Source organism: Pogonomyrmex barbatus, unplaced genomic scaffold (genome assembly GCF_055798465.1).
Source record: "Pogonomyrmex barbatus isolate J1 unplaced genomic scaffold, ASM5579846v1 scaffold12, whole genome shotgun sequence".
In the NCBI taxonomy this organism is placed as follows: domain Eukaryota; kingdom Metazoa; phylum Arthropoda; class Insecta; order Hymenoptera; family Formicidae; genus Pogonomyrmex; species Pogonomyrmex barbatus.
In genome coordinates this window covers 4,570,748-4,596,966 of record NW_028297108.1, presented here as the reverse complement: position 1 = coordinate 4,596,966, position 26,219 = coordinate 4,570,748, and the positions used below count along the sequence as shown (strand labels likewise).

Here is a 26,219-nt window from a genome sequence, read left to right as displayed (position 1 = left end):
TCCAGATTGATAATTGACTTTATTATATTTATAAGAAAATTTTATTTTGATAATTTTAATACGAATCTTTATGTGAAAAAAAATATCTTATAAATTGAACATTTTGTGTGATTGATAAGCGACAGTTAATCTTTCAGTAAAAAGCTCGATCCCTTCACGAGAAACACCCTTATGCAAATGGACAGTTGATTGGACACGTACGCAAAATCAAGTTACGCACGTCGGTGAAATATGAAAGAGGGAAATATGAAGGTTGAGCAAAGAAATGGGACTGGCATTGCCTCGCAACGAAAGCATCGCAATGGAACTTACCGCGAGTAACCCGGCCCGGAAAGCTGTCAGCCATTTTCATAAGCTCGAGAAACTTCGCCAAGTGGGAAGTGGAAAGGAGGTCGCAGCACACGAAGAAGGTAAAAGGTGGAAAAGCCAGCGGCTCGTGCATGCGAACCTGTCTCACAACGACATCCCAACAGATAAAAAAAATCGCAATTCTGAAAATTTACCACATTGAATTTTACGAGCCAAAGCACAAGAAAACTCTGTTAATAACTGGCAGAATGTGCTTCGCAGCTCCTCTTTCTTCTAGTCTGTACGGGGAAGATACAATAATAACAAGACAGTTATCGTACATTGACATGACAGTGATACGATTAAGATTAAAATCAAAAAATAAAATCATTGAAGTATAAATTTATATAATAATTTTTATTTAATCCTAAAGAATTTCTTCTTTTCATATATTATATGTTATCATCACCGTACTATGTACAATTCACGAAATCATTCTTAGATGCTACATTACGTACCTGATAAAAAGGTGACTAAAAATATAACGATTAATAATGAAAACAGGAACGTTATTAAAACAGAGGACATATTCATTTACATCCATTTTATTTTTTTGGAAAAAAGCAAGCTGCTTCCGAGCGAGCTTCGTTCAAAGCAGCAAAAAAGCAGAGAACAGTTACAAGAGAAGATTACAGCTTTTTAATTTTCGAGATCAGTGGCGCGTTTCTCTAAAGAGAGTATGCGGCTTTCTTGTATCAAGATAAAAGGTATTAAATCCCATTAAATGCTATAAAATGCTTTAACTTAGCGTATGGCATGATAAAAGGTGAATCAAGCAAGCGCGTAAAAACCTTAGGTTAATATTAATTTATTGTTTTAGTTTTTCTTCATAATTATTCAATGTTTTTTAATTATAACCACATATTCCTGGATTTATTTAACGTAGTTATGCAACCATCTACAAGTTTAATTAAATTATAATTATTATTAATTTAACTAGCATCAATAACAACTAACTGACGATTAAGCAGAAAAGTGAACAAGATGTCATAAGTGACGTAAATGAACATAATATTTTAAAAAATGTGATTTTGAGAATCTTTTTTATTGGTGAGCGAATGAAAAGCAACGGGATGATAAAAAAAAGTAGACAAGTCCAATGAACGTATTGATCTTGAGGATACAGATACATATAATTTTTAATGTCGCAGCAAAATGGACTTTAAATCCAGGATATGCAGTTAAATAGATAAGTCGCGCGAATCGACATATTCGATGTAAAATACGATACGAAATCAGCCAGCTTAATATCCCACCACCACCGTCTCGTTGCAGTGTAAAAGTTTCAATGAGGCGATCGACAGCCACTTCTTGAAAGCACTTCCGAAAGCGGATCTGAAAGCCGATTTTTACCGATCTTTTCATTCATTCTCGACCTGCCCAAAGCGCGACCGACTTTTCGAGATTCCGTCCGATCTCTTCACCGACGAAGGTCGTAAATAATCTATGAGCACCATAATTCCACGATCCCGGAGCCCCGCTTAATCTCATAAAGTGTCACTTCAATCTCGCCCGGGGAGGGCAAAAAAAAAAGGAAGAATTATAAGACTCGCGTCGATTGGGCGGGCACGACGAAAAAACGGGCGAAACTTCGCTGATTCGCGAAGCGAAGAAGCTGTAATTCGGCCGAGAGCAAAGTTCACCGAAGATGACTTGAAGTTCCGCGAGAGGATGAGCCTCGAATAACTCGTGTACTTAGATGTTTCCCGAGGTTTAAGTATTCCCAGTTCGGAAGTTCATCGCTAGACAGCGCTATCGTAGTTTTCAGCGTACTTACAAGGTTTTAATACGATAAAAAATGATGAAGTTTCCATTATCATAGAACCTAAGATAAAGACACCGCGAGATCTTTTTTATTTGAATCACGATACATGTGTATGTGTGTAGGTCTCATCGAGGCGCATAGAGAAGGCAAAATCGCAAGTCTAATCGGAGTGGAAGGTGGTCACTCCTTGGGGAATTCCTTGGGTGTTCTCAGGACGTTTTACGGCCTGGGTGCGCGATATCTCACACTGACACATGCGTGCGATACCTCCTGGTGAGTATGAACTACGAGAGAGTGTACCTATCTTGTGAATAATTAATTTATCGCGATTTCAATGAGAGAAATAATACTTTAACGATTACGTGATAAGAAAAAACTAACGAGATAATAAAGAATTATCGTTGTGATCGAATTTAATCACGAGTAAAAATGAAGTAATAAAAAAATGAGAAGCTAATATCCTGTGGTTCGGTTTTCAAATTATAAATGAATTATGGTAAAAAATAGATTATAGCAAGGGTATTTTTACAAGAGTATTTTTTTTATTTAAAACAAGATGATCCCATATATATATATATATATATATATATATATATATACCTATTACATATTATGAGTCAATCCCATCTTAATTCACAGAAAAGATTAACTGTTTTATAATTTAGAAAAGTGTTTTAAGATATATGATTCTCCACTGAAACGTGAATTTACTAGAAATTATATTTTCACTTTTGATGTTATATTTCTCGTGTCAATGTGACAATTCATTAAGTTGAAGGATTGCATCCTCTCATTCACGAGATCAAGATAGGGTGTTTTGTTTCCTCGGCATCATTCTTGTCGCGCCTCCTCTTACCTCTCGCTCAAGAAGTTTCCCCATGTACAAGCCGCTCGTTCATCGAACATCCACCTTTTTTTACTCGAGACTCGTTGTACTTCGTATCACGATCCACTCTTAGAGGCAAACCAATTCCACGGTTGATCGGCTTAACCGAGAACCGAAATAACCTGAAATCTGGACGCCCGGAAGTTCTTTTCGGTAATTTCGAAAGCACCCCAAAGCTGCCGCTTATTTTCCAGCGCGTTCGAAAAAGAAACTTTACGGTAAAAGAAGAGTATTTCGCAGAGGAAAAGAGACGAGAATAGAACATCTTATCCGAAAACCTCCATAATCCAGAAGTCAACTTTCACAATTTAGTTTCCTTAATCAGAGTGCCTGTAAAGAAATATATATATTTCTCTCTAAGGCACTCTGATTAAGGAAACTAAATTGTGAAAGTTGACTTCTGGATTATGGAGATTTTCGGATATATATGTATATATATTTATATATTAGATTATTCTACTTTCGTTTTTCAATTTATCAGACACATGTTGCTTGACGCTGTTTCTATTATACTATTTGTCTCCAAAAGTTGACTTGACAAATCAACTTCAACGTTTTGATGAAAATTTACAATAATATGATTCTCGTTTATATTACTTTACATACCGTTGCTGCAGTCCCTTGCGTATTAGTTACAATATTGAAACATAAATAATTCCATATCTCTTCCCGCGATATATATCGAAACAAAAAAGAGAGAAAGAAACATAGAAAACATAGAAACAAATTATTCCACGATATCCACGACATAATCAGAGTTTAAAGTTAATAAAGCCTTTTATTCTACGTTTATTCTTCTACATTGTACGACAACACTTTTATTTTTATTATACACATTAATTTATTATCCACTTGTTTTTTCCGGACCGAGGAAAATCGCGAGGCAAACAATGTTCGAACAGAATCGTTTTTCGTCTTCCACCTCGAACATTGATCTTTAATCCGAAGTTTATGCATCCCTTGATGCCACATACCGCGCGGAGTTGTAAATAAAGTCCTTGCTTTTATGCGTCGGTTCGATCCGGGTCATGTGAACTGCGACAAGTTGCGTTTTCGCGGAAAATCCAACGTACATTATTTGCGAGCTGCGAGTTACGCGGACCATAAAACAGAACTACACGAGCGCGAAACAGGAACATTCGACTCCCGTGTAACTCCACACTCATTTAATTACCAGCGCCACGGTCATTTACACAGATCTTTCCCGTCGGAAAAAAATTTTATTCGCAATCAATGAAAAATTTCATCCGACTTCTCGCCTTATTTTCTCGAACTTCGCCAAAACTTCGCATTTTACCTTTTTAACATAATAATATTCATAACCCGGAAACTAAAGTTTGGGACGTTCTCCTTGCTTTTTTTTTCTCACGAAACTTGTGAACTATCGTTAATTCGCAACGCCAAAGTTGTCGAAATGATTCGACAACTTTGGCGATTCGACAAAGATGTATTCGAAAATATGCTTCTCCCACCCTCTCTTTCTCTCGCTCGTTCATTCGCTATTTCATTTTCATATTTATATTTATTACATGTTGTATGATTCTCATCCGTTTTATTTCTTTTTCGAGCCGAATTTCGGAGATCGTCAACCGCGTTGATCGACCGTACGTACCCACCGTACCTTTTACGAGCGCGGAGAATCATGCTTGAACCGTAATAATCTCACTCTGTGTTCCCTGCCACGCGAAATAGGATTTACGCCTCGAGGAGAGCGACGCTGGATGCCTCGGTAGCTTTCGGGGATGTAAATTACGACGGTGACCGTCGATGTTACTAACTTTAACGCCACTTTAAGGTCGAAGTATTATACGACAATGGGCACCGACCTGGTTCGCCGTGCTCTTTCCAATGCTCGCCTGCTTTATGTCTCCCTCGAGCCGCGATGCTTACCGCAGTAAATAAGAATCGGGAGTCATGTCGGGCACCCTTACGTGCAAATCTCTATTCTCGGATAGTACATATTTTTCTCTTCTGACCCCCCCCAAAAATTACGCCGATGTGTCGCCTTACGATATATATACGAGACGGCTCTTTCCTCGGTATCAAATTGAATTCCATCAGAATCACGGAAAAAAGAACAAGGAGTTCATTTCATATAAATAAATATATCACTGAAATAATGATATAGATGTCGAAAAGTTATAGAGATATCTATAAGATAAAAACAAAAGTAATATATTTATTTAAATTAAAAATGATTTACTTTTTTTTCTAATTCTAAAGTTATATACAGTAGATTCTTAAAAACAATCCTTCACTTAAGAATTACTTCAATTAAATTCAAATTAATCATTTAAAAAAGTTTCCAAATACTTCTAGAACGTACGTCGAAATAAATCGTAATAGAAAAAGCAACATACATAATACAATTTTTGGTAACGCAGAAGATATACATGATAGTTACATAAATGGAAAAAGATGCAGCCTACCGCCTACAGAGAACATTTGAAGAAAACTCGTCGTAAAAATGCGGTTTCATCTCTGTGGTCTGAGATTTCCGGCATTCATGAGGAAAAGCGTGCTTTTATTGAGACAATATCCGAATTGCTTTCGGACGTGTACCCGAGGCTTAATGTCAACCTTTGACCCTATTCTCTCTCTCTCTCTCTCTTTCTCTCTTGCCTCTCTTCATTTTCTTCCATTTTCTGTCGCGCGTCTTCCCTGGAGACGCGAGATTGTCGATCCGATTGAATTTTCTACAATTCTAGATGACGATGCCGAATCATCTCTAGCGTTTCCACGTTTGGAAACGAGAATCGACCATGAAGAATTATCGGATTCTCGATACCATTCGCGCCTTTGTACCACTTGTTTTTTAACCTTCTCTTTTTTATTTTCTCCATTTTTCCTGTGTATTCAACAGTAGACAGAGATAAAATGCAAAATATATTCATCATAATTGAAACACTTACTTAATAACTTCTTTAATGAATTTAAAAATGTATTTTTTTTTAACAAGAATTAAAGCTGTGCAAATGTTTAGTTATGAAAATTAGTGTTAAAAATGTAAATACATAATAAGATATTACATTAATTATAAGTATTAAATAATTATATTATAATATTTATAATTTACTATGAAGTTATATAATTGAAAAGTTACAATAAATTACAATAGATAAACAGTTTTCTATAAAATTTATTGTGGAAATATCAAGTTTGTATTTTGTAAAAGCTCTTACATTAAATCGATATATCGAAACATATCTTGTACATAATCATTACATAGTCATTACATATTCGTATCTCGAGGTAAAGTTTTAGAGATATTTTGAAACTTTTCCCAATTCCAATTAATTTGTATTTAACAGTCAGCAAGACAACTGGAATAAATAATAGAAATACGTGTTACTTCCGAAAAGTTACATGAAACTCGGATAAGCTTCGAATTGCTTTAACAATTCTAAAGTCAACATATATGATAACGAAGTGCACAACCCCGAAAGCAGAGTTCGTGCACATTTGACCTGAATCACTTGACCCAAAGTTTCTCGAATATGCCTATCCGAGTGCAAGTAGAAAGAAATTTAAATCTCAGTATATGTCCAATATTTATTACTAATCCAATTAAAAATGTAAAAATTTACTACAGAATGATAATGAATTTTTGAATCAAATATACGAAAAAAAAATTTTTTACCGCCTCACGCGCAATTAATCATGGTTTGTTCGGACATAAATCTTTATGATAAAATATATTTATATGATATCAGATACATGAATATATATCTTTAGGAATAGTAGAGGAAATAAATAGAATAATTAATTTTTTATGAATAATACACGCTTCCATGATAAACAATTTGCGATTCGTTTCATTTCACGTTTAGAAATGAAAAAATATGGCACGATGAACGTATCCGTGTAGTACGTATGAATTTACAAATTTTACAACCCTGATACTTGAGAAAATATGATTTGCTCCAAAATCTCGTCCGAGGGGAGAGAAAGCAAGCGGTAGCACGCAGTGTGACCGCTGGACTTTCGCGGCGAGAGACGCAAACCGACGTTCTAACAGACATTTTCTTGGCAGGGCAGTCTGTTCTGTTGGCGAGACGAACAACACTCAGGACTCCACGCCGGGCCTCAGCGAATTTGGGAAAGTGAGTCAACATTTACATTGCACGCTCTACTGCGGATTTACCTTTTTCAGCGAGCAGGGAAATATCGCGTTCGCAAAAAAATGCCCGCGTGTACATGGACGCTTCCGAAAAAGTTTCCGTTTTACGACCGCGGACGCGGGAGTCGCGCGACATTCTGCAGAAAAATAATACTGCAGACTTCCGGCCAAGACGCGCCCCGGCATTATTCCGCGAAACGACCGCACGACAGTTTAGATTATAATTTCACTATGAATTTCGTGCGTTATAATATTGCGCGCGAATATTGCATTAAATATTTTCAGCTTTTTTTTTTACGGAAATACGATGTTCCTTAGATAAATAGTAATATCAGCGTGGAACACCGGAGAGAATATCTCACGTCGTTAAAACGCGTGAAAAATATCCGAAGGCAAATAACAAAATTGTTTCTTTCAATGATACATCCCAAGTAATATTATTGCCCGAGTTAAAAATATTTATCGTCTAAATCATTAACTATTAGCGGACGTTATTCAAATGAATCGCATAAATACACTGATAAAAAGTAATGTCCGTTAATTTTTACCGGCGCTTCGCGCTTGTACGTCAAAATTTCCCCACGGCTTACCTCACTCCGAAATATCTAAATAAACGAGACGTCACGACGGCACATTACATCAGGGACGTTCCCAATTTTCGTGGTGGGATTTAGATCGCGGCTTCACGATCTCGATGGCTCGAATTATTTTTCCACGACGTAACCGTCAACGAACACGCGACCGATCGCGTCCGACCTACATTCCGTTTATCACTCCCGTCGCTCCGCCGCGTTCATAAAATTATATCCCGACCCACTTTCGCGCGCGTGGAATTTGTCGAGGGATTTCGAGCGTTAACGCACCAGGCTCGGTCGGCGTTCGGCGATCTCGTCGGGGCGAATTTCTGCCATTCTAGCGTCGTGCAAATCCCGAAATCCATCCGGAAAAAGAAACCAAAAAGAAACGGATCGTTTCGGATCGATTGAGTTTTTGTCAAAATTCATACTCTCTCGTGGTAACAGCAGTTTTCGATTAAAAAAGAAAAGAGGAGAGGAGGAATTTAGCAGAAATAACGGACGATGGGAGAAGTGAAGGGGAGGTAAATGCGCGGGCGAGGAAGACACGTAAGAGCGTATATCAAGAGAATCACTTCGTTATCTCGCATCCCCCTTGCAACGGGGAGGGAGGGGGTAAATCTCGCAAATGTCATTAATAAATGACAGATCTTCCAAAGAAAAATTCTATGCGCGTCGCTGAATGCTCCGCAGTTTGTAACTGACATTCTCGTAAAGCGCTAAACAGCTCAAAGTTTTCAACAATTAAAAAATTTATAATAATTTATTGTCGCTGTGATGATCTTCCGAGTCATCATTGTTTATTTCAAAATTTTAATAATTTTTATTATTATAGATATTCTATTTAAATATTTCCTTGTTTTCCCTATATTTAGCAATCAGTAATATATTTTATTCAGATGCAATTTATTTTTTATTTATTTATTTGCAAACAGGAAGCTTAATTAATTAATGAATATTACCAATTCGTCTACATTTCGGTATACGTTGTAACTGACTATCGAAAAACGGCAAATGTGACTGACCCACGGTTACAATAAATTACTTGGAAAAAAGAATTTTCTGGGCGATCTCAACCGTGTTCTATTTTGTTTACTACATAAACGAAAAGTCGCGTTGCCTGGCGTGTCTCGATTGTCGCAACACACCGCTGGCTATATTGAAACACCAGCGGTACAAAAGTGTTATTGCTGGTAGCCTGGCACTGGGCGAAATTCCGATAATCTACAAGTCCCGGAAGTAATATCGTTTCCCCTCCCTCCCATCTGCAATACCGAAATATTTTTATCAGGGACAATAACCCACTTCGTATGCGTTAGTTCGGTTTTTCACAAAGGTCTATTCAGAGAAAGAGAATTCTCTCCGCTTTCGCAGTCGTACCTGAGAGTCTCGAAATACAAACGAAAGAAAGAAACGAACCTTCACAATCGCGCGTAGCGGACAATAGGAGACTTGAAATGCTATTTAAGCAATTGAAGAGCATCATAAGTGAATAACTTGCTACCTCGTAATCTGCATCTATCGCAACCAGACGCTTTGTGCATTCGGTGATACGTTTCAGCCGAGACGGATGTCACTTCAAATAGCAGCATCGCGACGTCGCGGTTCGTTCAAAAAGACAAATGGAATTATTTGAAAAATTCCTCGCTCGTGTCTCCGCGTACAATTTAGCGTCACGCCACTGCAAATACCGGCATGTATTTCCGACGATGGACAGCGAAATACATCCCAACGAAGAGAGTGACTTGGCGCGCGCGCGCGCGCGCGCGCGTGTTGTGTATGTGCGTGTGTGAACGAGCGCACAATTCATTGGACATTTTTGCCCTTTGCTTACTTGTTCCTTTAGTCTGTTATTTCTATTGAACGACCCATATTTTCCGGTCCCATTATTCACCAGATACGCGGGTAACGCGAGTGTGCGTACGACACGGCCACGATGCATCACGTACGCATGCATGCACGCACGCACGCACGCACACCCGTATTTATTTTGAATCACGCGACACAGTGATACACCGTGGAATTATAGCGATAGCTCGCGGCGTTGTATTTGTCACGGTTGCAAACGCGAACTTGATTTTATTGCGGCTTTTGGATGCGACGATTAGTTCCGACTAGTCTCGCCGCGCGCTCGATATCCAGCAACAGGCATCGGGTTACACACGAAAATTCGTAGTTTTGTTTGCGGCGATACAGATTATCGCAAAATCGATTTTCCTTCTTCGATTTCCACAAAAAAATCGATACCGGTATTATGCGATATTGATAATTGAAAATTATTCCGATTAAACCTAACTTAATCAAAAGATCAGCGATGTATATTACTGAAGCGTAAATTAGAATATTTTATATGCTAAATTATTTAAATAATTTTTAACTTTTATTAATTAGATTATATTTTTAATTAATTCGTTTTATTAATTAATTATAGCTCTATGCGATAAAATTTCCCAGCTGTTTATTCGTCTATTCCAGCTGTCCATGATTTTATTTTTCGTTATTTTATTTTTGTTGTATTTTACATGCGAGCAACATTTTTTACTTATCGATCACATTAATCTGTTGATAAGAAATCGTTCTCTATTCGCATAATCGTTTCGCTAAAACAACGCGTAGAGAGAGCGTCTCTCCGCAAAAACAATGCGCATCGTTTTCTGCCATTGACGCTCGCATCGTTTGCGTGAAATCAAGTGCACCAAGAAAGGCAAGTCCTCACAGTTAAAAGCTGGAAAAACGAGACCATTGTGATCTCAAATCACTGATTTGTTTTTCCACTCAACTCTCTCCGTTTCTTCTTCCATTGACAAAATTACCTTTATCTAAATTTGCTCATGACGTTTGTAAAAAAATACGCAGGAACATCCGAATAAGAATTATTCAACTTTACTCAAAATTATTAATTGAAAGAACAAAAATAGGAAAAGTAAAAAAAAATGTAAAGCAATTAATTCTTCCATGTTTGTTTGCCAATTATTTTTAGCAATCCCAAACTAGTTTAATTGAATAATCCATCAATCATAAAAGCGATATAAATTGAATTCAAACCGGAAAATTGAACAAAATTGCTGCGCTAATTTATGAGCTCGTTTTAACGCTCACAACATTTCTCATAATTAAAATTTTACTTTATTTTCAAGATAAGACATCCAAGTAATTAACATTTATGATAGCAGAGGGTCAAAGAAATATATTAAGCTCGAGCTTGCGCATCAACTATCCGCCAATACACCGAAGCTTTTTTCCGTTATCACATGATGAAACGGATGGTTGCTTGCGTTCCCAGCTAATGTTCGTTGGTTGAAACGCCGGTATTTCCTTCGTTTCCCATGATATTTTTCTCTCACCGTTCCCGGTCGATCCTTTCCTCCCTGTTTTTGCGCCAAAATAGACGCACCTCGTTCCAGACCCATCATCCCAATCGATAGTTCGATCGCCTCAAACTTAAGAATTTACGATACTTTGATTTTTTCCTATAATTTATTATCAAGTATTTTCTTTTAAAAAGTATGTTTCTAAGTATAAAAATATATTGGAACATATCAATTTACCGAAAATATCTAAAAAGTACAGATCAAACCCTAAAATGGTGCGTAACATCTCCTTTATTTATTCTTTACTTATTTTTATCTATATTACTTTTTACAAAAATTCATAATTTATTTATTTTTTGCAAAAATTGCTGTGTTAAAATAATTTTTTTTAAATTCCATCTTCCATCGTTTTCTAAGATACCACATGACTTTGTGCGGATAAAAGTGATTTTAACATTCGTTTCATTATTCCACAGGCAGTTGTCAGGGAATTGAACAGGCTGGGCATGTTGGTCGATCTCTCGCACGTCTCGACAAGAACGATGAGGGCGGCCCTGCAAACGACGAGGGCGCCGGTAATCTTCTCGCACAGCGCTGCCAGGGCGCTGTGCAATTCTACCAGAAACGTGCCGGACGACGTGCTCAGAAATCTGGTGAGTGTTCCATCGCATAAATACGGATAAACAGGAATGCAATCGGACTGAGCGGGGAAAAAAAAGGGGGGAAAAACGTAAAAGGAAACAGCGTGGAAAAGGAAAAGGATAAACGGATCAGCTCGGTTACCATCCCGTCGGTGCTGATATTAGCGCATTTCTCGCGGAAACAGGTAGCGGAGCCGGGGCGGAGCACGTTGTCGCGAAAAAAAAAAAAAAGAGCGATATATACGTCGATCGCAATATGCACAGGTGGATTTATTTATTTATTTACTCAGGTCTCTCGGTACTACGCATGCCGGTCAGTTAGAAAATATCGCGGAGTACTCGCGTGTACGGAAAACGAATAAGATATTTCTCCGCTAGCGCGCTTACAAGGGACGGGAATCAAGAGAAAATCAAAGCGCGCGCTCGCGAAAATGTAAACCGGCGCGCATGAAAGTTGCCGACCGCCGCCGCGGCTGCAGCCTTTGTTCGAGATATACCGAGATTATTTGATTTCGGGTCAGCGTACATACACGCCGCGGACCAACCGGGTCACCCCGAAGCTCGGTTTTGGGTACGGTTTAGTTTGGTGTGCGACAACTGCCCCGCAGAACTGCGATACGTGTAATATTTGAGGAGCGGAGGGGAATAAAACATTCCGCGCCTCCGATCTCGTAGAAAAACTTATTTAAACATATCGAAATTAATTGTAATTAAAATAATGTTTATTTATATCGGAATAATATTGTTGGTAATAATGTTGGTGTAAAACATATATATATGCGCGAAGAGTATAGTAAAATATACGACAGCATATTAAAGATATACAATAGGGTTCGAATTTCGAGGAAAAATGAAGCGGATAAATATTTGCCGACGATTGTCGTTTCATATATCGCGATCGTTCAAGTATGAATGGAAAAGAATAAAAAGCGATGCGAAAGCAAAACGAAGGTGTGCGTGCCGTGCCGAATAATTAAGCGCAAGTTTTATCGACAGATCTGATATCCGGGGGTGAGATGCGTAACATCGAAATTAAATTCGTAGCGTACATACGAGAGAAGCAATACATACGAGCTAGCCGCGAACGGAATACGCGATACGAGAGTAGTTCGTAATCCGCGAAGTTGTAAAATGCGCGCAGTGGAGGTGTGCAAGAACGCCCGGCATCTGTGTAACCAAATACAAAGTAACGTCGAGGGCGCGAATTGTTTGAGTTCGAGCCATAGAGATAATCGCAAACTGTTCGCAATCGACGCGGAGCGAGGCTTGCGGTGGAGATATGTCAAAACGATTTCAAGCGGCGACCTTCCGGAAACAACACGCCGAAATAGCACGAGAGTGTGTTAGAAGTTCGAGGCTTAATCCGCGTTATTATCGGTAATTCTGGCGCCCCAGCCACCACCACCACCAATTGGCGTTAATCCAATTGACGCTAATCTCGTCCTCTCAACCGCGCACCGAAATTTTTCCTCGCCTATTAAATTCGCGAGAGGCATAAACGCGATATGATAATTGACGTTTCATTAATCGTATAATAGTTGGCCGAGTAAGGACTTAAACGCGACGCTTCATTAAAATTTCATCCCAATTCTCGTGCCGCGCGCCCGTCGATTAACGATTGACGAATCAATGATGAGCTCAAGGAGCTCTAAGTTAGCAAAATTAAATTCAACTTATTGCCGATTAACTCGATTTCAAGCTTTATCGCAAAGGATACAAATTTTTTGTTCCATGGTATCATAGTATATCGTTATTTATGTGAATCCATACAAAATTCTAAATACTGCAATTTGAAAATACACGTTCAATTATGTGAAAAATTAATAATGATATAATTAAAAGTTTATTATTCAGAAAAATATAAATTATAAATGTATAAAATTACAAGACATAAATAGTAAAAGCAATAATAACGATAACATATAAACAATAAATATATAAATATATAAATATATAAATATATAAATTTTTAGTTTTGGCCATATGTTAATTTATTTTTAATAACATATTGTTCTTGAATAAATATATCATGTTACTGATTCCTCGACAGACATATCTTCAATTAAATCTATCTTCAACTTGTAAGATAATACGCGTGTTATCATTGTTAATTATCCCCAAGAAACAAGACGGTTACTAATTAATTAACCAACTTAATTTCTTGAAGTCTACGTAACGTCTCTATATCCACAAACTTCACTCTCTTCTCTCTCCATGGGCGATCAATATTCCCTTAATTATACTCACAGAACGAGAGGATGAGTAACAGCGATCTAAGCCTGGCTGGCTTGTCCGGTAACATGTTATTAACCGCGTCGTCCTGCTGCCCTAATTAACATTGTAGTTTAAGCAGGGATAAGTATCAAATAGACAATTGCTTATTCCTTGAAACAGTTTTCTCAATAGGTTTAGTCAACTTGATAAAAAAAAAAGATTTGAGCAAATAAAAAAAGCGGTATTTTTGGAATAACTTTTATTGATTAATTTTAATAATATTTATTCATTAATCATAATTTATTTTCTTAAATGTTTTCTTTGATGTAAGCATGTCACAAATCTTTCTTTTAAAGTAGATTTTGTAACATATTGCGACACCCTACGTTATGTCAAAATTTTAAAAAACTACAAATTTATTCTCGCTTAATAAATTAAAATATTTAAAAAATAAACCATGTACTAATTTTTAATTATTATATAATATCTATTTAATAATTGTAATAAATTGTTATGAAAAACCTAAAAATTCGTTCTTATCAATTTATACACTATAATATTTTCTGATAAATTAAGATTAAAAATACATCCGATATTTTAACAAAATAAATTATAAATAAAAGTATTGCATTCATTTTTATATCTGATTTTAAAATATTTCTAATCTAATAGCCGTTAAGATTTTTTCAATAATCACTTTTTTGCAATTAAGTTTCAGTAGTGCGATGAACATTATGACTTTACTGCAAATGACTGCGTACGATGTATTTTCGTGTCATGCATTTAAACATCGAAAGAAATACGATCGCGCAGCGTGTATGACATTAATGCATCTGTTTCACAGGCTAAGAATGGCGGAGTGGCAATGGTCCCTTTTTATACCTACTTCATAACATGCAACAGCACCGCTACTATAAAAGACGTTATTGGTACGTGCAACACTATTCCCGAGATCGTGCTAAGTTACGGTCCGGGAATAAATTATATCATATCAATATTGCATGTGACAGTCGCGCAATTATCGTACATGTCATATTTTATATTACTTTAAAATGTTTTCCAATGCAAACTTAATAATTTCTCGAGTCTCGCATCTTTTCTTAGACGTAAAACTATAATAAACTATAATAAAATAAATAATGAAATATTTCTTCAAATATTTTTCAAACTAGGAACAAGCATGTATGTTTTAATATCGCAAGAATCATGCAATTCATCTTACTCAGCCGTTTTTCCACATGGAATATATGTTTACTTTTATTTTACGCTCACAAATATTTGGAAAGTTCGTCAACCTGATAATAACACATTTTATTTTATCCACCTGTGCACGACAACCTCATAAGCGCTTTATCTCATGTGTATAACCGCGTACTTACTCCCCAATCACATTTTATTCCCACAGGTAAATGTGCATGCATTTATATTAAAATATTTTATATTAAAATATATTTTGCGATAAAATATATTAAAATATATTTTACGCGTCGTCGCCAGGACAGAATGATTAAGGTCCTATATTGTTTCAGCACACATCAATCATATTCGAAAGGTGGCGGGAATCGATCATGTTGGGATCGGAGCGGGTTTCGACGGGATAAATTTGTAATTATTTTTTCACTATATCCATTTTCACGTGAGATGGCGGCACTCAGAGAGACGCGACGTTGTATATAAAATTAATTTGGTTCAATAACGTTTGCGATTAATCTCGTTGAAAGATGCGAAACCGCGATAAATCTGAAGCCGACGTAAATATGTATTTAACCCATGGAGTTCCACTTTTACAACACTCGGGGATAATTGCTTCGCTTGTTTTGAAAAGCGCGTGAGTCCCGTGAGGTTAATTTTACGGGGGACGCAAGAAACAATGCCCAAGGAAGTGCTTTTGTTCCACAGCCATGAAACTTTCACAAAGTGCCTATCATGGTTCTTGTAATGCATAGTAAAATATATCGCTGCTAACATAACTTTCCATGCCTCTTTTTCGTCACACAGTAATTTTTTCCCCAAATTTATTTTAGTTTACCATCCAAAATGTTCGGCTCTTGTTTCTTCATAAAACGGCCACAAAAATTATATTCAAAATTTATATTCATGTTACATTACGAACATTGTTGATAAAACTCACTAAACTATATTATTCCTAAACAGAAACATACAATTTTATAATTTTATAATTAAAACTTACATTGCATATTTGATTTAAAGATAAGTTTCACAAAAGAAATAATTAATTATGTTTTTCTCATTTTCTCATTTTTCATTTTGAAATTTAAAATCCATAATAAGAATCATTCAGAAATTATCTAGAAAGTTTACATCTCTGCAATAATGCGTGGGACATATGTCAATTGCGAAGCAGAAATGCGAGTATTAAAGACTAGTTTAAATAATATCAATTGAAGCTAAGTATACCAAGCCATTTTAGTTAAAAATAACTCATTGTTTTCAAAACGAACCAGACGATTCTTAGCTTATTGTTACACTTAGCTGTGGCGCTCTTTTACAAAATGAAAATGACACGACGAGCAGCAGTCAGATAAAGTTATCGTCGTTCTCTGAGTGTTACCTCAAATCAGTGAAGTTAAAAAGATCGTTCGATCATCAGATTTGTCCCTTTTGCAGTACTCCCACGGGTTTAGAAGACGTCTCGAGGTATCCGCAACTATTGGCCACGTTGCTGGAGGATCCTACATGGACAGAGGAGGACATCAAGAAACTAGCTGGCCTCAACTTGCTGAGGGTATTCGCGAAAGTCGAACAGGTAACAGGATGCGATGCTCATTTTTAATCGGGGCTTTAGGAAACGCCAATCTGTTTTACGCTCACATTATTTACGACGGTTGTAAACGAAAAGCGCTTCAAACGCTCGCGCCCGAACAAAACGTGTAATCCTACGCGATGGCGAGCTGCGTAATTCCAAATATCTGACTGCGATTAATTGCGCGCGCATTAAATTTATCGACGCGATTGGACGACGGTTATTAAAGTTTTAACACTCTTTGGTAAGCACGCACCGAGCTAATTGGGCGCATTACAATTTGGCGTCGCTCTCCGTTTTCCGCAGATTTATTTTCAGAATCATTTTCACACATGAAGTAAACATGATTTTACATTGAAAAGAAAAAAAAAGCAAAACCAGCAGAAATGGATTTTTCAAGGCAAGTCGAATTAGAATAAAAAAATAAAAAAATTGATGGACAATGAACTACGTAGTTGAATAATTAGATGTGAGCATTTTCGCAAACCAAATTTACAGCAATCGCGATTCCAAATTTTCTTTTCAGAGAGATCGCTCTCGATGATCTTTGGAAAAAGATTTCAGAAGCGATATCGAGCGTCGAGGTCAATCTCGTTCTCCATTTTCTTATCTCGCCGCAGTGTGCAATCACTATCTTTTCCGGTAACAGGTTCGTGACGAGTGGCACAGAGCGGCGGTGTTACCTGTGGAGAAGATCAGTCCACCGGACAACTCGGCCTGCGTCTATGGCGCGTCTTGATCCTCTTTGAGGACAATTGTGCCGGGATTTCTTGACTTTGCGCGATCGCCGAAGATCCTGCGAGTGCCGCAGTATTACTGGAGCCTGTAAGGACGCGTGCCCCGAATCGCCAAAGGATCGTGCCATAAGAAGACCCTTCGCCGCGGATATCTCCAACGGAAAACGATCGACCAATCTACACCGAAAGAACTGCCGACTTCTACTTCAGGGACTCCGTCGCGCCTTAACGAGAGACGAAGATTCAAGCGCGGGAATGCGACCGGTCCTTCGCGAATTAATGGCGTCGAGGATCCTTCGGAGACACCTTTGGGACGGCAAGTCCGTTCGCCCGCGACATCATTCGGTTAAGAATCTCAAAGGATCTTAACTTAGCGACCGCTAAGTTGCGTAAATTGCGATCGCGATTTTTGAAAAATAATTATCCGCTTCTTGTAAACGCCACTTCATTTTGTAATATTGGACGAGAATTAGTAATCTCATAATGTTAAAGAAAGATTAATGATTGCTTTTAACTGAGTACTTTCTTCCGCTAGTAAAATATTCAGCATAATTTTGCGATCATTTGTCAGACGAATTTCCGTTCAGACATCAAACTTGATTTAATAATTTCGGCACTTGTTCATTATTTGGCAATTTGCAGCACGAACATTATGTTGAAACATGTATCTTGCACATCGTGCTGTATCTACATAAAATAAATAATAATAATTTTAAAAAAACGCAAAAAATATGAAAGTTTGAAAATGCGAATCGCAGCAAAGCTTGCTCTTTAAATCTTCAGGAAAAAAAAATTAAATTCACGAAAATATTTGTTATAATAATTAATATAATTAATATTATGCACTTAATTCATTTCGCAAAGGCGATCAGAAGGATTCTCGAAGAAATTTTATTGAAAGAGATAAAAGGTCTTATTCTCAGCGCATGTTTATTACCAATTATGATCGCCTGATTCTCATATCATGCTTCCAGCACGTACAACATGTTCTTCACATATTAAATTAATTAAATACAGAACCAGGCAATCATATTTAGCCTTAAATGTGCAAGAATGTGAACAGATTGCATATGACAACTATACGTGATTAATCTTGTAAGATTTCTGACGTTCAAAGTAAAAGTCGAAATACGAAATAATTGGCATCGAACACACGATTATCATCTCAGGCGTTACAAGTCGTTCTTTATACTTTCAATCAAAGAACGATCCTAAATGACGTCACTGTCATACACCAACCAAAGAGATAAGTCGAACTTTTATAATTTTTAGATAAATTAACAATGATATACTATATTAAAATATCTTGCGTCCTAAGAAATACTTAACTTCGATTTCATATAACGAGAATCATAAAAATTAATAGGTAAACGCAGTGATATTTACAGAAAAATTTTTTCTCCGGAATTTGCACTTTTCTCTTTTTGCATTATCAATTTAATATATTATATCGTAAAAATTTTGAATTTTCCAACAAATTAATACATATGAATTCCTTGATAATTTTATACTTAATCTTTCCTGATAAAGAAGAAAATTTAATAAAAAAATCTATCTTCTTTTAATTTCCAGTATTAAATGTATAGATGAACATTAAATAAAAGCTTATCTTAAAATTCACTTAAGATTAAATGTAAGAGTAAGATTTCGTTATCCGTTTGTACTTTTCAAAGATAATATACGAAAGATTATTCATATCCAATTGTTTATAATTGAGAAATTATTAATATTTCGATAGTTTTTAAGATGGAATGACTCCAAATTCGTCAATGAATTCGCCACCAATGGTGTTTGTCAGTGTAGTTTTGAAACGCCCTAGACATGAATATCGAATTAGACAAGTGCACTTATGATGTGCGAATATGACGAAATCTCCAAAGGGAGAAGATTGAGAGTGCAAGAGAGATACTAAAATTTCTAGCGATTAATTAACGCTTCGAAGATAGTTCCGCGCGAATATCAATAAAAAAAAAATAAAAGAAAGAAAAAACAAACCGCTTCGCTTAATGGCGAACCTCTTGTAATTGATAGCAACGCAACGAATCGAAGTTTCGTATAATCGATGCGTCGATTCTCTTTTTGTCGAAAATCAGTTTGTCACTTTATATGAGATATGAAAACGCTTGTTCAGATATACGCTACATCAATAGATAACACTTAAATGCTTTTAATTGGCCCGCATCGCTAAGGAATATCGACTATTCGACACGTTGCTTAATTATGCCTACAAATTCGTACGTAATACGCGAGTCGACTCGTTGCCGATATTTTCACTGCCAAGCCACACTTATACCGAACCTTACGAACACCTCGACTTACATCTGTACAATTCTCAGTTTCGAAAATGTAAAAAAAGTACATAAAAACATTGATTAATGATTCAATTGGCAATTCAGCGAAATTCAATTTTTACGACTCGCGACCGATTATTTACATATTCGCGTAGAATTCCACCGATTTACAATCGCTCGAATTCCACCGCTGTTACTTGCTGTTCCGATTGCACGAACCCGAATTGTCCTTTAGCCACAAGTGCTTTGAAAACAAGATGCCGATTTGACAAGCCACCCGCATACATGTAACGCGCGACCTATACTCTTCGGAAGCTACCGCTCTGCGCAAACCATTTTGAAAATGGCGTGTAACAGTTTTAAGAGGTAGAACTCGTAGGGGCACATTGCACGAATTTATATCCCAGAATTTAGAATGCGTCAAACTTGAACTTACGCTACTTTCAAAATAACTTTATGACCAAGAAACTCCTGGATGCGTCGCGGATAGTTTCGTGACTTCTCTCAGGGCTGTGATATTTTCCGCGGGCCTCGTGAAACATTTCGTGCTTCCATCTAAAAAAAAAAAGAAAAAAAAATCGGGGCGTGTCGCAGAAGGGAGAAAATGTATCGTCGAGGAAAGTCGAGCGTGTACGATTATTGCGAATTGAAAAGACGTGGGTACGCTACGCTCAACAATTTATTAAAACGATATAATAGTCGGTTTAGCTACGCGGCAGAGAAGGCGGCTTGTGTGAGACGGAAAAGGCAGATACTTTGTGAGAAATATTTCAGACAGCGTGTATCCAGAGCCTCAGAGAGAAGATAAAAAGATCCACCGAAGCTTTTTGGTATTATAAATATAATTTTTAATTTATAAATCTTGTTACAAACCACACACATAGTCTTGTAAACGCTTTTATAGTTATACAGAAAATTAATAGTAAGAGGTACAAAGGTTATCTATAGCTCAATCGACCATCATACCGCTTTAATCGAAGTGAACTTTGTGAGACAGAAGCAAAGAGAAAAGCGTGCACATTTCGTCGATGCGCCGAGATTTTCCGATTACGACTTTATTAATATCACAGTTAAATGATAGCAGTACGGAAGGATAGAAATCTGTAGAACAAAGACGATAAGAAGCGTTACGTAGTAGTCTAGCATGAACTGTACATCTACGAGAAATATTTCGATACGTACGTAAACTCGCTCTTAACGAGCGAAAGCACACGTATTTGTGAGAACAATCGATGCCTTCGACGACTCGCAGCGCTACTCCACGAGCTACGGGATTTTCGTCCGCACAAAGAACTAGACTCTTGACAAGAAACATGCTTTTGCAGCATCCGAGAAAAAGGATGTGGGAGTTTAAACAACTTAGTCGTTAATTAAAAATATATCGTTGGCTGTACGTCTCCCGCGGCAACATTTGAATCTCGATTTAGCAAGAAGAGCAAATTCCTTTTTTTCCCTTCGAAATAAAGGTATCAGCATACATTTATCTCCCAAGAGTTCTAGCGAATACGAAAATTATTAAAATGCAAAAAAAAGAACTTTACGATTAATTGATAATTGATTAGAGAGAAAGAGAGAGAAAGTGAAAAGCGAGGTGCAGCTCCCTTTTACATAAATTTTAGCAGCAATAACGCAAGTAACCGCCAGATAGTCTACTGTTAAGTAGCATAAACGACCAATAGGAGGATACGTATAATTTCTAATTCGTACCGAGTAAGTCTAACGAGTACGTAATTATGGCACTTTGCTCAATACCACCGATTAGGACGTCAGGAAGACACACACATACCGTTCTTTCCGTAGCGTTTGCGTAATGTAAACTTTTGTAACTTAAACTACGTTTAGATGAGAACAAACGCGCGGTCGGTTATTCTTTATAAATAATTTATGGATCTTTCCTCCCCCTCCGCGCGAGCAAACGCCGAGACAAATATTGTGAACCGACTCGAGAGTCGAGAGGGGAAATCATAGATAATTTTGAGCGTGTATGAGTGAACAACACATGCGAGCGAGGCGAGAAAGAAGATGTATTGTCAAAAAAAAAAAAAAAAAGAAAGAAAAAAACGGAATAATTTCGAGCGTTTCGAGAAGGAGGACGCGAAAATTATATCCGAATAATGTCAATTATTTACGTAGATGAAATGAAATATTTATCGATACGCCCGTGTCTCGTATCGTTTGGACAATCTATAATTCACCTCGAATTTAATTTGCCTCGAGGCAACGTTTCGGCTTACGTTCACGACCACGTTATTACTTGCGATGTAAAAAAAAAATTCCATTAAAAAAAGGGATATGTAAATATATGTGTATAGATGGATGTAAACGTTCTTTTCTCGAACAGCTCGACCATTATTCTCCCGATAGATTAACGTGTTCATTTTGTAATACCTAAACAAGTAGAGCGATCAATCACGCATGCGAAATAGAATTCATTTTTTCTAAGATGACACGAAACGAAAGAAAAATCAGGCGAAGAGGCAGGAGGTGAGACAATGAGTGAGAAGAGAGGAAAAGAAAATCTTCTAGTTATATAAACCTTAATGTATATACCGTAAACAACACACAACTGCCTAGAAACTCAGATTAAAAAAATATATATTATACTTATTACATTATATACAATTAATTAGAAAAAAATGACATGTCTAAGCGCACAACAACGAGCGAGTTTGATAGAAGAGACATACGTACAAGGTAGGATATATCCATCCTCGCGTACGTACATGTCCCAAAACCACCGGACATATTTCAATAATGTCGGAAGCTAAGCTAAGAAGAGCTAAGATAACAAGATACTCGCGATTTTAACGTCGAAATGTCGACAGCGTTAAATTAACGACAACGTTAAATTAACGCGGAAAAATATGATTATCGAAGAGGGAAGCTTCCACAGATAGGGGATAAAAGTCGTATTGTTTCAAGTTTAGATCAAGTTCAGGCTGATTTTACTTTGACTAAAGAGTTTACGCGATCGCCGCGACTTTGTGGAAATTGAGAAAATCGCGACACGATGGTCTTCCGTGAGATTCTCCCTGAAGAAATATATCAAGCCCGCGGGATGAGAGGATAACAGGACCGTTTCATCGAAATACGTACTGGTAGTTTCAAAATGCACCGCACGGGAGGAGACGGGGGAAGCGAGTCAGTTTCTCGGCAACTGTACTCGAGAGACCATAACGCGGCACGTTTCCGGCCGTAGCTACGATTTTCCACTTCGTCTGGCGAGAATAATGCACTCTCGATCACTTACCGCGAAACAAGTTTTGCGGTCGAATGTCGATACATCGAGCAATGCGAGCGAAGACAAGCGAGATCTCTACGCGGATAGTCGATCCCGCCCGTTATCTCGGGCGAAGTTGCGAGTTTTGAAAAGTTAAACGCGTCCCGCGAGAATCCCGCGCCGCGTTTCTCCTCTCAACGCGTCAATAATGCAAACGCGAGGAAAAATCAGTTACCACAAAACGCCAGCTCGTCATGTGTTCTCCTCTTTTTTTCCTCTCTCTTATTTTTCGATTCGACACGCGCTGGCACCGTAGAGGCTTCTTTCCCAGTTAGCCAAGTTCCATTCCATGCCTGGCGCTTTACTATTCGAATAAAATAGTAATTTCAGTTTCGCGTGTCTTTTGTCGTCGCTTTGACGTCGAGAATCTCAGGACGAGGCCAACGCCGATCGACGTAAACGAGTCGAATCGACGTCGAGAAGTCGTGCAAGTTGGCTCAAAAGCGGATAGCCGTAAATTCTCGTGACAAACTTCGACAGAGATACGACGTGAAACTTTCGCCCGCTCGCATTTTCGATTTATCACTTTGTCGAACGCTCGAGATGAATCCTAAAAAAAGAAGCGACAATCGCGAGTTGGGGACACTTTGTAAAACACCGTTTCTGAAGGGCATCGCCCCTTTATATCGCTTGCGAGAACTCGGAAATGGAAAGCAGGGAATGAGCGGAGGCGTTTAAAAGAGAATCTCATTATCAACAAATACAAGTACAATCAGCAGGATGCCTCGAGCTGTTCGATGACTATATACAGCGTGTAAAAGTTTTTAGAAGAATTTAACTACGTGACGAGGTGAGAGAGAAAAGAGAGAAAGAGAGCGAGAGTGAAAGAACGAAAGAGAATAAGCGAGAGAGACTTCTGTGCGATAAAAAAAAAGTGCACGGCCAGATATTAAAGACACTATGAAAATGAGAGAAGACGATAGAGAAAGTTTTAATAAATTAATTCTTAACACTATAAAAAAAAGACAAGAGACATTATTGATACCTACTACCTAAGAAACTTAGTATATATATATATACATATATATATATATATATAAATATATATGATATAATATACACACAGCTACACAATCAGAGAGAAAGAGAGAGACAGAGAGAAAGAGTAAAAAAATGAAAAAACCGAGAAACATAAAACACATGTACATGACATCCTATGAACGTAATTATAAATATATACCGATATGTACGTGATTACATTAATATCTATACAAATTAGACATCAATGTACTTGCGGACGTAAAACGTGCATGAGACTAACTCACTTGCTATTATCTATATGATGACAGATAAATATATATTATATTCATAGAATATTCCAAAATCCTATCGCCGTTTCCTTCATTTGCAAATCGTTAATTTTGAGCCCTTTCTTATAATTCTTCTTCATAATATTAAAGAATATTAGAATATTAGATATTCTGATTAAGTAACTCTTAAATAAGATTGATAAAAAATAATGTTCACAAAACTAATTCAAAAAGCTTTCGTGGCAAATAACAAGAAAAGTCTTACGTTTTTATTTACATATAATTTGAAAATTGATATTTTTATTTAAAAATTGAAATCAAAATTAATCGAAGAGTTTAAGAAAACGATGGATTGACGATAGAGCTATGGAGTATTCTATATGTAACAAAAAAGAAAAAGAGAGAGAGAAGAGTGTGTATGTGTGTATGGAGAGAGAAAACTTGTGCGAGAGAACGCAAAGAGAATAGGAATTAATTAATCGAGGATTTTTTAAAGAAAGTCGAGCCGCGTTTTTCGAGCGCACATGCTCGCCGGCTCCGACAAACTTAGGAAAATATTTACAAGTAATTGCATTTACTTGAGAGAAGTTTTAGTTAGAGAGAGTGAGAAAGATAAACTTAGATCGTGTATAAACTAATTTTAGGAATTTTTGTTGGTTTGATGTTAGAAGCGACCCAGAAAAACGTCGAGTCGATCGTCGTAGAAACTGCGCGTGAACTGCGGCAATAAAATCGAATCGTGTCATTAATGAGGTCGTGTCCGCGTGTAATTAAGGTCGGACTCTTTTTATCGCGACGGCAATTTGCAAAACGATTTTCCCTTAAACTCGCGCACCAATTTGTCGAGGTGTAATAGCGTAACTCGCCCTTCGCGATTAAGCGGCTTTACATTAATTAGACGCGCTTGCTCTGCTATGAAATTCAATTTTACGATACTGTACGATACCGTATAAGCCATTGTAGCGATGAATCAGCAGCGTTTCCATTCGATTTCTTATTATTAATAGACGATTGTTGACTTTTTAGCAGCATGTACGCGTATACAAGTATAAAGGAGTAAAGAACATTGTTACGAGTAAAAAAAAAGAGAGAAATAAAGCGAAAGAAATATATTTAAAAAGGCATTTTCCCAAGGGTGGAGTTTGCGAATATCATGGATTACGCGCCATTTTACGGCGTAGGCCCAGTTATCGAGATGATTTAGGTAATCTTGCAAACTTCGACCGATAAATGCGAGAAGTGATAACCCGCGACCTCGGCGAAGAAGAGAGATTCGATTTTAGGTGTCGATTATTAAAAATTGTTACTTCGCGCAACGAAGTTTCGCGAAGAGCGAACGAAGACGATCGCGATGGCGATGATTTTATCTACGTTAATCTAGAAGACATTGCTGGAACAATGATTTGTACGCCTTCTATGAAGGACCCTAGAGTACTATTATGTTACCTAATACTCGTAAGCACACATTATCTAATAAATATTATTTACAAAATCAGCCGGCCTACTATACGACATTTACTTTGTGATCCTCCAAATATTATAAAGCTTTTAATTACAATATTTAGTGCATTGAGAGAGAGTAAATGAATAAACGATTGCTTACGATATGCAAACACGATAGCAGTACTAAATTTTATCTTCTCTGAAGGATAAGCTTAATCCTTCTTCCAATTAGAAAAGTAAAGTGTTATTCTTTTCTAAAACATTTCTTCATATTTCAAAGACAATGTAAAATTGAGAGATTCTAATAACTTGAAAAGAATAAATTTAAATCGCATATATAGTATTCCTGCAGCGATTTAATTTGATTGACGATTGATTTATCAACATTGTAATTCTTAGTTTATAATAATAAAATTATATGATTCAGCAATCATAGAGTAAATAACAATTGAATAAAGAAGACGTCATTTGTTTTGAGTAACTAGTTATAAAATTTTAATGTGAAATATTATCACACTGACAATCTCGACTATAAATAACATCAACTTGAACGAAAATAACTGATGTCGGAAAAAAAAATATCTCGACTAAATT

General features: G+C 37.0%; 1 protein-coding gene across 5 annotated transcripts in view; it reads left to right on the top strand.

The window, feature by feature from the left end:
• LOC105428261 (dipeptidase 1) overlaps window positions 1-25,677 on the top strand; it is a 123,131-nt gene extending 97,454 nt beyond the window's left edge. For 4 of the 5 annotated variants that reach the window (XM_089071859.1, XM_089071857.1, XM_089071858.1 and 1 more), the window contains exons 7-13: window positions 2,236-2,386; window positions 7,033-7,102; window positions 11,482-11,658; window positions 14,705-14,789; window positions 15,390-15,465; window positions 16,489-16,627; window positions 17,274-25,677. In XM_089071859.1, coding sequence (XP_088927985.1) covers window positions 2,236-2,386; window positions 7,033-7,102; window positions 11,482-11,658; window positions 14,705-14,789; window positions 15,390-15,465; window positions 16,489-16,627; window positions 17,274-17,363 — 788 coding nt within the window. In that variant the 3' untranslated portion in view covers window positions 17,364-25,677. Of the gene's footprint in view, window positions 1-2,235; window positions 2,387-7,032; window positions 7,103-11,481; window positions 11,659-14,704; window positions 14,790-15,389; window positions 15,466-16,488; window positions 16,628-17,273 lie in introns of those variants that run through there. The other variant, XR_016138132.1, reaches the window with a different exon arrangement.
• Window positions 25,678-26,219: the final 542 nt, after the last annotated feature.